Here is a 14,062-nt window from a genome sequence, read left to right as displayed (position 1 = left end):
ATTTTCCTGAGACGTTGATTTATGACACACAGTTTAAAAATGTGTCAGATTTAAATGACAATTACAAAATATTATCATATTTCCATAAGAGTGTCACTAAATTAATATCAGACATTTTTGAAGACCAAGGAGAGAGAGTGGTCTTGGTGAAACATCCAAACATTTAGTATCTCTGAAAAGTCCTGAATGTGCTCTGTACAGGACATCCAGACTTAAAACTGTGGCATGTATAGTCTCAGAGAAATACACCAAAATATAATGTCCTCATATGAGGATGCAGGGTCTCAGGAGGTCAAAAGAACCAAATAGCTACATATTCATAAATAATAAATGTATAAAATACATTATTTTATAAAATATATTATTATATTATTATGCGCAACACAGAAGTAAATTCGTCTTTCAAAGGAAACAAAATAAGTACTTACTAAATAAATTATTTTATAAATTATAAAATGTAAAATTGTAACCTTTATAAATACTTTAATAAACACATCAACAACCCATTGTAAATGTATAGTAATTTCTGAACCTAATGCATATGCATAAACAATAAATGAATAAAATGCATTATTTTAATTTATTATTATAACTAATTAATTTAATCACTTTCTGCAACACAGAAATTCTGCTTTCAAAGGAAGCCAAATAAATAAATTAATGCATACATACATGAAATATATTACTTTATGAAATATATAATTATACAATTGTAATTATTACTTTTATAAATACATCACAAATTTAAAATGTATAGTAAATTCTGCTTTCAAAGGAAACAAATGCATAAATAAATATATAAAATATGCATTGTTTTTTTTAATAAAATATATTATTATAATGAATAAATTTAATCACTTCCTGCAACACAGAAATTCCTTCAAAGGAAACAAATAATGCATAACTCCCATATAAATGTTTTCTTGATTTTCTGTGAATGATTTAAAGGAAATATTATACACTGTAAAATAAAGTGGTGACCTGCAAATGATACCTTAAAAACTATTTCTACTTGATTTAACCCATAAAATGAAGTTTTGTTGGTGTGTTTAGGTTGATTCAGTTATATTAAATAATATTTTTGACTTGAATAAAACCACTTAGATGTCACCATTTTAGGTGTCGTTTTTTAACAATCAAGTGGAAGAAACTGAACATATGTAAGCAAACCTACCACAGTTGTTGTTTATTTCGACCAACAACACACTGCTTTGAAATATATTTCTCTTGTGGCGCTTTTGTTTTCTGAGAGCAAAGCCCTAGCTTCTCCAGCGTTGATCTGAGTGCTCTCCGAGCTGATGGAAAGAGTTACTTGCCTTCCCCCTCTCCCCCTGCTCTCGCCAAAGGTAGCTTTCAGATGCAAAATAAGCAGACATATGGAGAGGAGGTCTTTCTCCAGCCCTCCTAAAGATTCAGATTGTATGACAAATCACGTCCACCACCACCCTCCCAACCCCACTCAGAATCTCCAGACAACAGCTTCATTAGAGTGAAAGAAGGAGTTTTTGCAGCTTTGTCGAGTCAAGCTCAGACTTCTTTCCCTTCTCAATTACTCCATTGTTGGCGAGAGATTCAAGTTATTGCACTCAAAACCATATGGTATAGATTTGAACACCTACAAGTGATGCCATCAACACAACCTGCATTACATCTAGAAACAGAAATACATATTGCACTAAGCGAAAAGTCAAATGCATGGAACAGTCTGGTGAGGTCAGGTGTATGAACTTATCATTAGTCAGGGAATGGCTGTATACTTCCTGCCTTTTATGCTGATGTAGCTTGTGCAAAGCTTCTCCTCATTTTAGCAAAGAGTTGCCCTGGTTACTTTCAAATATAAAGTCTTTAGAGACACAGCTCTCATTGTTAGCGCTGATGCAGGGTAAACTAGAGGTAAATTATGCACTTGCACAAACACACCAAGACAAGTGAATGCCCCACCGTAGGGTTTGTATGTAGACTCGGACATCTGATTGATAGTACTAGGTTCACGAACTGGTACATTATGTGTCTGACTCACAAAGAGAGACGAAAATTTACATTCACATCACTTGTAATGAGATTCCATTGCATTTTGATAATAGCACCTGTTTTGAGATCTTGTAAATATACACACAAAAATGGCATTACAGGTATATTTGGCAAACAAATAGGTTCATTTAGATACATTTAAATATGTAAAGTTTATGAAATGCCGCTTTCAGTTATCATAAATGCATTTCAGACACAGGACACATGCCACTCTAAATATCTAAATCATCATAATAGTGTTAAATGTAAATTTAATGTTAAATGTAATAATAATATGTAATGATATTATTATTATTATTTATATTAAATTATTGTAAATTAAATCATTTAAATTAAATATCAAATATTCCTTTTGTAAATTAATAATACAATATAAAATAATTTGATATAATATAATTGTATTGTTGTTTAATACATGTTTTATGTATTTTAAATTAAAAAAAATACAAATATTAAGTTTGTAAATTAATTAATAGTATTATAAAACGCCACATATTTATTTTGACATGCTGGACAACATATGACAAATATTGAATTTTGCTTGTGAATACATGCACAAAATACAGAAGGCAACAGTCCAGTTATTGAGGAAAAACGAATTTAGATGAATGAATACATAACTTCAGAAATGTGAAAGAAAGAAAGAATCGAGGTATAATGCAACATTTCCCAACATTGGAAATATAAATGAGGTTTTATATGCACAAAATTTTATGCAGTTAATGAAAAAACAGATAGGATAAAGTGGAGATTTTATTAAAGCTCCAAGACTATTAGAACAGGGAGTGAGTGTCTTTAAACATTGTAACCCTAGAATTAATTTTCAGTCTCTTAAGGCCTTCTCGAGGCCGTGGGGGTGATTTTTCTTATTTGGGGTGCTGTATCCTCCTACAATTGAAGCACTGGAGTAAGGAATTAATTATCATTCAAAAGTAATGGCCCTATTCTGCCCTGCTTGAATTCTGAAGAAGGAGAAAAGGTCCTCTGGCCCCGATCCTGCCGCAGCGCCAGGGGAAAGGATTATTCCGGGGATTACCATGTGAAAACTTCTATCAGACTTTCTGACTCAAAGATCTTTTGCGAACAGTAATCGCGTTAATACCCGGGGATTAATGCTGGGCTGAATGCAAAATTGAATTTTAATTCGAATTGCATAAATTGATATACAATAAATAAAAAGACCATTCTGCGCCTCACAGGTCACACGCCAATCCAAAAGCGCAGTATGAGGCCACAGGTCGAACAAGAGCAATGCACCTTTGCGCACCTGCCATGCAAATCTTTCGCGTTTTCATGCTGCTCTCTTTTTAATGTTGCAATAGCCATTGTGCATTGAAATATCAGTTCTATTCAGCTGGCATATTTCAGTTTACACGCAGCAGACCCTCAACCACGTGCGTTGCGTTGCTTTCTTTTTCAAATGTGCAGTGCGCATGATTGTTTCGGGGTCCAGACCAGACTCTCTTTAAGTAATTCAGTTGTTTCATTTTCTCACGTGTTTCTGCTATTGAAATGCAATCAGGTCTCGTGCACTTCTGCCTAATCCTGTGAAAATCTCCTTGGCAACATCTCTCAGCTGTGGGCAGAGCCCTTCTTCCTCCCCACCTCCCCTTTCTAGGGAGAAAAAAACCCTGACACATCCATCACTTTTGTGGAAATAAGTCATGTTAAGTAACATTGTAAAACAATAACTTTTTTATGGCTTTATAAGAGCAATAAGTGCCAGGTCCAGACCAGCTCGCTAATGCTCTGACTGGAAGCAAAATAGTCATTCAAGCTGGTTTCCCTCTTTGAAGTTATTACTGACAGGTTGGTGTTGTAATAGTAAAATCGATCTCCCCCATCACCCCAGTCTGGACCTCCGGGGCTTTAAAACCAATGCATTCGCCATAAAAGCCTAAACTGGACGAGAAGGAGCACGCTAATATAATGCATTAAATATAACAAATATAAATATCTCTATTAATATCGTCTACTGGTGATTCTATAATCAAAACACGTTCCGATGACTGTCTTTATGAGCCATATGAGTTTATGCATCTAAGCTTATGCGTCTAGTTCACTTGTGCTTCACTTCATACCAGCCAAAGCACAAACGTGCCTCAGAAGCGGGGTGTTTTTGTTCACGCTGGGACTATTTGAATAAGAATAATGCTATTGGAGTGTCGCAGGCCGAGAAAAATGAGTGACAAAAGCTCAGAGGCGCAGAATTTGGACGGAGGACAAGCCGTATAGAGCTGAAAAGAAGAGAGAGGAGAGGCGCACAATGGAACAATTCACCTTATAATCGCTTTGATATATCATACATGCCTGAAGACTCTAAACATTGTGTAATTATTTATAAATGACTGTGCCCCTATATCGCCACAATACCGCACGGAGAAAAGCGCCGCAGGTCTCTCCCCAAACTATTTCTAAATAGTGCCCCTTCATTTTTTTTTTTCCAAAGAGGGGCGAGCTGCTTGCAATTGAATAATTAATGAGCACTTGTATGGCTGTCTCATAAAGATGTCTTTAAATAAAACTTAAGGGACTGGGCACAGTGGAACAGTTTGATTGAACTGCATCTTTCACCTTGTGAGTTATAACTCAAGACGCGCGCTGCAGGCAGGGTGGAATAAGTGAAATACACTATAAAACATTGTTTTAACGGGAAAATAATATAATTTAGCTTAACATATGTGTTCAATAATAATATTGCATTATAAAAAAAAACGATTTAAAAAAAGTTTAGAAGTAAAAATTGTGCATTAAAGCAATGCATACTTTTATGATACAATACGGTTTATGTTTTTTTTTTTTGTAAAATGAATGAACAGCTAGCCATACATTTAATTTTCCAGAACGCTTTGCGCAAACCAATTCGTTTGGATTTGGCATTTCTGATCTTGTGTACATTGGACATTATGTGCATATTTTGTGTTGCATGTTATATTGTTTAGTAAGCATTAATTTATTTATTTGTGTGGGTAAAACTGTGCTCTGTGCAGAGAGGCAAATTCTGATAAAGCTTTCTTCTATTCTGTACATATAGCCTACAGAATAGGTCGAATAGGTTGGTATATTAACATATAATTTAATGACATAAACAGTTTGGTAACATTCAGTAAAGTACACTTAAAATACTTGCAAACTACAAAAAAAGTTTGTACATCGAAATATAGGCTACTGATAATAATAGATAGCACGTTGACCTTGTATTATACACAGTGTGTAGAAAGAAAATGTGCTGGAAAAGTTTTTATCAAGTCATAATCTTGCATCAATCCAAAACAATTGTGTATATCTTCATAAAATAGTCTACCACTGCAATGCGCTATGATTTGCTTAGCGCACAAAATACAATAGATAAATCTGAAAAAAAAAAAACTTGTCTTCTAGCCTCGGGCCACTTCGTGATGTCTCTTCTTTTCAATTTCCTAGAGATTTAGGTTAACGTGGGCTTGGTGCATGCTGGACAGATAGCAACAGCTCTGCTCGCGTGGCTGGGCAGCTCTCCGGCTCTCTGATTGGCCAGCGGTGATTACAGGCACGCTTCAGAGGGCGAACAAACAACGGGCATAAATTATGCTAATGAGATGGTCGTGCGGCACGGGGCAGACCTGACGCAAACCATTCATTCTTCCTTCACAAAAATGCCAAAGCGATGGGGGTATGTCCATTGTCTCATCAGGGTATATAAGGTAGGTGAGGCCAGTCGTGTGCCAAGCTCACAAGCTCGCACGAGCTGATTGAGGGGTAAGAGCAAGACAGACGCGTGCCTTAAACTTCAACACAAACTATCTGCAGGACTCAGCAAGACCTCAAACACCCAGTTCCATCTCCCCTCCCAGCGCACATAAGGTGCGTATTTGCAGGACCAAACATCCTCAGTGCTGCGCGCAGAGAACTTGGAATGATGTTCTAAGCTTGCGTTTGGCGTATTCCTAACTTGTATTTTACTATTTCTCCAGGTTATCAACAATGGAGACTGTCTTCTCCGACATGGACACCTCAAGCTGTGACTACTCCTTTACGCACACGGATGATGAGGACTCACGCAGCTGCCTCCACTCCGCGTCCCCCGCGTCCTCCTGCGGCAAGCCACCTGCGTCTCCAGCCGAGCTCCAGCAGAAAAAGCGGCGCAGGGGGCGCGCGAGGAACGAAGCCACCGTGCACGTCGTGAAGAAGAACCGCCGGGTGAAGGCCAACGACCGCGAGAGGAACAGAATGCACAACCTCAACGACGCCTTGGATGCTTTGAGAAGCGTGCTGCCTGCCTTCCCCGACGACACGAAGCTGACCAAAATCGAGACTCTGCGCTTCGCTCACAACTACATCTGGGCACTTTCCGAGACCATCCGGATCGCAGACCAGCGGCAGGGCAAGTCCAGAGACCCTCCGCTGCTGCGCCCCGGACTAAGCTGCATGGGAGATGCGCCCAGCCCCGGCGGTAACTCTTGCTCCTGGCCATCCGGCGCATCCTCCTCGTCTTCATCTCCGTCTTACTGCAATTCAGACCCGGGCAGCCCCTCAGCCATGGACGCTTTTGGATATTTGCAGACCGATGTCGTTTACAGCTACCACAGCTTCGTACCTGGCATCTATTAATGTGACTCGAGCGTTCTCATGTCTGTATAGAGTCTGCAGAAGTATGTAGTTTCAAATCAGAGGACTTTGCTGTTACCTTTCTTATAGAACCAAGAGCACAACATTAGGTATTCACTGTTTGCCTTAACGACAGTTCTCAGATGAGAATGTTTTTATTTTTGTACGTTTTGTTACCGATATTGATGCCTTTTCCAATATCTTTGCACTTTTGCGCATTCTTTGGAGCATGACCTTAAACGCCTGTTAGAGAAAATTATCATTTAAACCAAGACTGATTGGCCTTTGCAGTCCAAGGTGAAAAGTCAATATTACAATTTGTAGAGCGATAAAGCAGAAAAACGAGCGTGAAAATTCCGTTTCAACGCTGTGACAATAGACTGAATGGACAAGACAAAGATCTGGCCTTATGCATTATGTATTTTGACCCGAAGAAACCTCTCCTGTCTGGCCGATCCGTAGAAGAGTACAGTTAACTAGCTCTCACGACTGCTTTCCCACCACTTTCTTTTTGTTTTATTTATTCAACCTGTTGCTTTCGTATGCTATTGTATTTTATTGTATATAAAGATATTTATTCTATTACGTATTTACCTCAAAATATAAATCTGGTGCAAACATGTTTGTACGAATAAATATAACGTTTTCTACAAAAATATTCTGTGCTTGCTTGTTTGTTTCATAATGTGACTCAATGCATAAACAACTCATAGCAATGTCTGCCAACATAACGGGCATGAGCGCAGCCATTGAAGCGTCAAAATAACGGTTTTGCAGCAGGTGCATGGATATAGATCGGAGATACAGAGTCTACGCGTCATCTAATCCAGTGAATATTACAATTTGTAGAGCGATAAAGCAGAAAAACGAGCGTGAAAATTCCGTTTCAACGCTGTGACAATAGACTGAATGGACAAGACAAAGATCTGGCCTTATGCATTATGTATTTTGACCCGAAGAAACCTCTCCTGTCTGGCCGATCCGTAGAAGAGTACAGTTAACTAGCTCTCACGACTGCTTTCCCACCACTTTCTTTTTGTTTTATTTATTCAACCTGTTGCTTTCGTATGCTATTGTATTTTATTGTATATAAAGATATTTATTCTATTACGTATTTACCTCAAAATATAAATCTGGTGCAAACATGTTTGTACGAATAAATATAACGTTTTCTACAAAAATATTCTGTGCTTGCTTGTTTGTTTCATAATGTGACTCAATGCATAAACAACTCATAACAAAGTCTGCCAACATAACGGGCATGAGCGCAGCCATTGAAGCGTCAAAATAACGGTTTTGCAGCAGGTGCATGGATATAGATCGGAGATACAGAGTCTACGCGTCATCTAATCCAGTTGTTCCCAACCTTGGTCCTGGAGGCACCCCAACACTGCATGTTGTGCATGTCTCCTTAATCAAACACACCTGATTCAGGTCATCAGCTCATTAGTAGAGACTCCAAGACCTGAAACTGGTGTGTCAGAGAAAGGAGACATGCAAAATGTGCAGTGTTGGGGTGCCTCAAGGACCAGGGTTGGGAACCACTGATCTAATCTGTCAACCAAACTGCTTATGCACATTTTACACACGGCAGCGCTTGATTATATCAAACCTTCTGGATGAGTTTTAGTCATTGGGATCTCAAAAATAAAAACTAGCTCTACCGTGAACTAGATCTAATGCGCACATTTTAAATATTGTTACAAATGCACGTGCTGCCATTTTAGTGGGTGTGTATTTTAAAGTTATTATTTGAAGCCTATATGAAATTACATAATGCAAAATATACCAACCTATTTGAACTCTGTTTGTTACTATAAATGTATGAATAATAACACAGGTGGATAATTGAAGACCACGTGCTGCACATTGCACTAAAACAACTCTATTAGCAAAAATAAATAAAAAATCAAGGCAATACATAGGCTAATACTTAATACTTTATACTTTAAGCCCTGTCTGTGAAACCAGGCCTACATTTAAAAAAAAAATAATATATATATAAGCTTATTACCTTAAAATGGTAATATTGGCTTGTTAAATATATTTTATCCATCAATTAAAAAGTAATAATATTTCATTGTAAAATCACTTTTTTATAATATTTTATATTAAATTAAATTTGTTGTCTTTTAAAATACAGTTTATGGTATGATATCTTAGCAAATCAACAAGCTTTTATCTTTTATCTGTGGACCTTATATCGAATTTGTTCGCGAACTTAAACGGCTTCATGGGAGTTTTTAATTCTGTGCTGGTTGTGTATATGTGGATCAGTTGATTTCTGAAGGGGTTCAGGTTAAATCCTCTATTTGGGAGTTCCGCATGAGGTCCAGCCAAGTCTCTTGTATCTGCACGTGTCGGGGATAGAGAAGTATAATAGCGCGTGCTGAAAGCCTTAGGGAAGAGCGCATGCTAGCTGAAACGAGAAAAAGGGGCACAGCATAGACATGATGTTTATCACCCTCTCAAGAAGTTCATTTTACAGACCTTCACCGCACATCAAACATCCATGCGGAGTCATTCACAAAAGTAATAATCTGCAATGGACTTCAAAGTACAGCGCTTTTTCCTCCAAAATTTATGTCTGCATTGCCATTATGACTACATTTCTTTGTTCTCAATCTTAAAACTGCTACCCTCATACACTTGCAATCTCATCTTTATTATATTCTTTAATGTACTAAATGTAATGTACTAAATGTAGTACACAACGACACATAAAGTTATCATAATAGAAAGTGCCAATATTCTGGAATTAAACATGCAATTCAGAAGGCATAAACGAAATCACAGTCCTAATTGTGATTTGAACATTTCTTGATGGTTTAATTGGATATATATATATATATATACTATATAGTAATGATTCACAAGCATCTTTTTCTATTTTGAGAAGTTTTCATGTTTGTAATACTTTCAATTTACAATAGAGAAGATGAAATAATGAAATAAATCCATTGGTTATGATTTATTGGTAAGTAGGTTTTTGCATCATTAATCATTATCATTAATATCTTTGTTGCACTGGCTATGAACACCCTCTTGATGCTTTCATTTTACTTATGGCTCAGATATAATCTGATATAAGTATTTATAAAGAGTACTTCAATGTTTTGGAGAGCAACATGCAGCGTCTCTCTTGTCTGTAAAGCTCAAGACTGAGGAAGCATCACTAAGAGGAAAAAACTGCCCCAACTCGGCAGCTGGAGAAATTATCAGCAGAAGATAGACGAAGCTCTTCAGTGGAAACTTAACCAGAGACCCCAGAGAGTCATATGAAGGGACAAACAGCTCAAAGCAAGGGACAATTAAACTATAACTGTCAGTTAATGACAAACAGAAGGTGGAAAAGAGGGGAAGGAGATTAGAGACAGCATAGGGAGCCAAAACTGAAAAGAGCATAAGCATATCATAAAGCATGATGGAAATATTAGATGACATGAAATGTGATATTTTTAATAAAAAGAGTAGCAAATGAATTGCATTCTATAAGATGGGATGAGATATTTAAATGAAGACATTTGAGCTCAGAACAGTGTATACAGAAATATCTAATAATACAGAAATACTACATACATATAACAATATAAATAATAATAAATACCAATCATATATTATTATTTAAATGTTATTAACAGTTTCCACAAAAATAGTAAGAAGCACAATTCTTTTCAAGATTGGCATTAATAAGAAATGTTTTCTTGAGCATCAAATCAGCATATTAGAATAATTTCTGAAGGATCATGTGACGCTGAAGACTGGAGTAATGATGCTGAAAATACAGCTTTGCATCACAGGAATAAAATACATTTTAAAACATATTCAAATAGAAACCAGCTATTTTAAATTGCAATAATATTTCAAAATTGTACTGTTTTCACCATATTTTTCCAGCCTTGGTAAGCATAAGAGACTTCTTTCAAAAACATTGAAAAAATCTTACCAAGCCCAAATTTATATTCTGAAAATACACAAATTTAAACTGCTTCATTGTTCAGTTAGGTTTGAAACAGTTCAATTAAAAAATACACATGAACTTTCAAAGCAGCTGGGCTCTTGTGTCCTAAGTGGTCACTCACTAATGCAAAATGATTATATTTTTGTATTATGTATTTAGTGTATCTAGTGCTTTGGCGACACCATAATGCATTGCAGCAGTGGTCGCCTCATTGGTTCAGTCATTTGAGAAGCACCTACACCTGTACTGAGGCAGCGAGTGCAGATGCTCCTCTATGGTAGATTAGGCATATGTCACCCATAACCTGAGGAAGAGGCCATCCCTCTGGTTTAAGGCTTGAGGAGGCCACTTTAGAACGAGAGGCAGACAAAGACACAGAGGGCCCTTGCCCGAGGGCTGCCGGTTCCAAGTGGCTGCCTGCAGTATGTAAAGATATCTTGACTTCATTTGTAATGGAAAGCCGCCAACACACACCTACACTCTGCCTCCGCCTCTAAACACACATGCACGCATACATCCTCGTTTGAATCTTTGTGAAGACTTTTTCACATGTGACCATATGAAAAACCTCACTTCATGTGATAATATAAACGCTGAGGTGATACGAAGAGCATCTTGAGCTTCAGTGGAAGCAAGAACATCTGATCTTCTGTACAAAATATTTCTCTTTGTCACAAATTTACTTTTTTTTTTTTACAAGAAATTCTTTCGATCCCAAAACGTTTTTGATCATTTCAAGGTTTAATGGAAAAACATTCTACATTTTTATTGTGATAGACTCTCATATGGAAATGTAATATATGAAACACATTGTCCTATATCAAGAGTGATATTGCAATATATGTTACATCTAAGGCCACATATCATTTTCAAATACGTACATTCTCTGGGAAGATGAACATGAGTTTATAACATAAAATCCCAATAGTAAAATCTGTATATGTACATATGTTAACATTATGTATATATATTTTATTTATATATAGAACTTTATTAAAACAACATATATTCAAAAAAATATTGTTTATACACACACACACACAAACACACACATATATATATATATATATATATACACACACACTACTTTTAAACTTGACTGTCTTTTATTTTCCCTCATATAATATCTACTTATATATAAAAAATATGGATAAATTACATTAGTGTATGTGCTTGTGGATCCAATTTAATCCTTTTTTTAACGTTGTTTTCTTAAAAAAAAAAAAACTTATGTTCACCAAGGCTGCATTTATTTGATTAAAATACCATAAAAACAGCAATATTGTGAAATAGTATTACAATTAAAATTGTTATTATATTTTAATAAGTTTAATAATAATAATAATAATACATTTAAATAATAATACATTTAAAAATGTAATTTATTCCTGTGATTCAAAGCTGATTTAGCATCACTACTCTAGTCTTCAGTGTCACATGATCCTTCAGAAATCATTCTGCTCAAGAAACATTTCTGATTATTATTAATGTTGAAAACGGCTGTGTTGATTAATGTTTTTGTGGAAATCATGATACATTTTTGTTCAGGATTCTTTGAAAAGTTCAAAAGAACAGCATTTATTTTAAAAATTTGTAACAAAAAAAAGAGATTTTTTTTGTAAAAAAAAAGATAAAAAGTAATAATAATGTATCCTTGCTGAATATATTTCTTTATAAATAAAATATATTTCTGACCCACAAAATTTTGAACAGTAGCATATGTGACCCTGGACCACAAAACCAGTCATAAGGGTAAATTTTTCGAAATTGAGATTTTTAGATCATCTGAATAAATAAGATTTCCATTGATGTATGGTTTGTTAGGATAGGACAACATTTGGCCGAGATACAACTATTTGAAAATCTGGAATCTGAGGGTGCAAAAAATCTAAATATTGAGAAAATCATCTTTAAAGTTGTCCAAATGAAGTTTTTAGCAATGCATATTACTAATCAAGAATTAAGTTTTATTATATTTACAGTAGGAAATTTATAAAATATCTTCATGGAACCATATGTGACCCTGGACCACAAAACCAGTCATAAGGGTAAATTTTTCGAAATTGAGATTTTTAGATCATCTGAATAAATAAGATTTCCACTGATGTATGGTTTGTTAGGATAGGACAATACTTGGCCGAGATACAACTATTTGAAAATCTGGAATCTGAGGGTGCAAAAAATCTAAATATTGAGAAAATCGCCTTTAAAGTTGTCCAAATGAAGTTCTTAGCAATGCATATTACTAATCAAGAATCAAGTTTTATTATATTTACAGTAGGACATTTATAAAATATCTTAATGGAACATGATCTTTACTTAATATCCTGATGATTTTTGGCATAAAAGAAAAATCAATCTTTTGACCCATACAATGTATTTTTGGCTATTGCTACAAATATACCCCAGCGACTTAAGACTGCTTTTGTGCTCCAGGGTCACATATAATCTCATAAATCTGCTGAATTATGCATTTCCACTAATTTAAAACAATTAACTTCACAACAAAAGCAGTCTCATTTAGCTATCAGTCACATGATCTTATCATAATATGTCCTCTTGCCAATACACTAGCACTGTGCTTGAAACAGATGCATCTCAAAGTGGCTTTAAAGTGGAGGGCAGCAGGTTACAAGTGCTGTAGACTGTGTTAAGTCCTGTCTCACCAGTATCGCCACGCACTGTCAGCTGCGCCTCACCTGCCCCCTCAATCTTCCTCCAGGGCAAGGAGGAACAACTCGATGCCCCCGAGCCCACGGCGAGAGGAAAGTGTCAATCAAAAGGGAAGCCATGCAGCTGCTCGAACGCAAACTTTGATTCCCTGCTAAATAGATGTCTTTTTCACCCCACTCCCACTGGAGAGGCAGCTCCTCCGAGACTCCAGATAAAAATCAGGGAAATTCAATCCAAGCCACAGCTTTGGATAAACAGATGTGATTTTTCCCCTCTCAGTGCTACACAAGATAACCTCTCCCCCCGTCTTCCATCTCTCCATGACCCTGCACCTGCACCGACGCTATGCCACGGCAAGACTGATGTCTCACTCTGCTCTCTGCTGACCTGGAATCACAGATAACTATCCAATTAATCAATTTGGTGGCAACAGGCTATTTTGATCATATCACTTGTCAGTTGTGACTAATGTCATTCAGCAAGCATGTATCAAACTGGTGACGATGATACCAGTTGGAAACAATTCAAATTCAAGGTTAAAGCCTTCTATAAGAACTTGAATATTGCTATTATTTATCCATTATCCTCACAATCCTTACAACAAATAAATAAAATAAAAAACATAAATTACGACCATACCACAAAGTCAATTATGTAACATATGCATAATATGTGTTTGTGTGCATATATATATACCTGTATACACACAGATTATATAAATATATGTACACTTTTCTATCTATCTATCTATCTATCTATCTATCTATCTATCTATCTATCTATCTATCTATCTATCTATCTATCTATCTA

At 36.0% G+C, this 14,062-nt stretch overlaps 1 protein-coding gene across 1 annotated transcript; it reads left to right on the top strand.

Moving 5' to 3' along the window:
* The first annotated feature begins 5,544 nt into the window (after positions 1–5,544).
* On the top strand, positions 5,545–7,010 carry LOC107563607 (neurogenin-1-like). The gene is made up of 3 exons (XM_016248510.1): positions 5,545–5,714; positions 5,821–5,874; positions 5,985–7,010. The coding sequence occupies exons 1-3, from the start codon at positions 5,686–5,688 to the stop codon at positions 6,619–6,621; spliced, it is 720 nt and encodes a 239-aa protein (XP_016103996.1). The 5' UTR covers positions 5,545–5,685; the 3' UTR covers positions 6,622–7,010.
* The last annotated feature ends 7,052 nt before the right edge of the window (positions 7,011–14,062 follow it).

The sequence above is a fragment of the Sinocyclocheilus grahami genome, unplaced genomic scaffold (genome assembly GCF_001515645.1).
Source record: "Sinocyclocheilus grahami isolate Dianchi unplaced genomic scaffold, SAMN03320097.WGS_v1.1 scaffold880.1, whole genome shotgun sequence".
NCBI lineage: Eukaryota > Metazoa > Chordata > Actinopteri > Cypriniformes > Cyprinidae > Sinocyclocheilus > Sinocyclocheilus grahami.
This window is presented reverse-complemented; position numbering and strand designations above follow the sequence as displayed.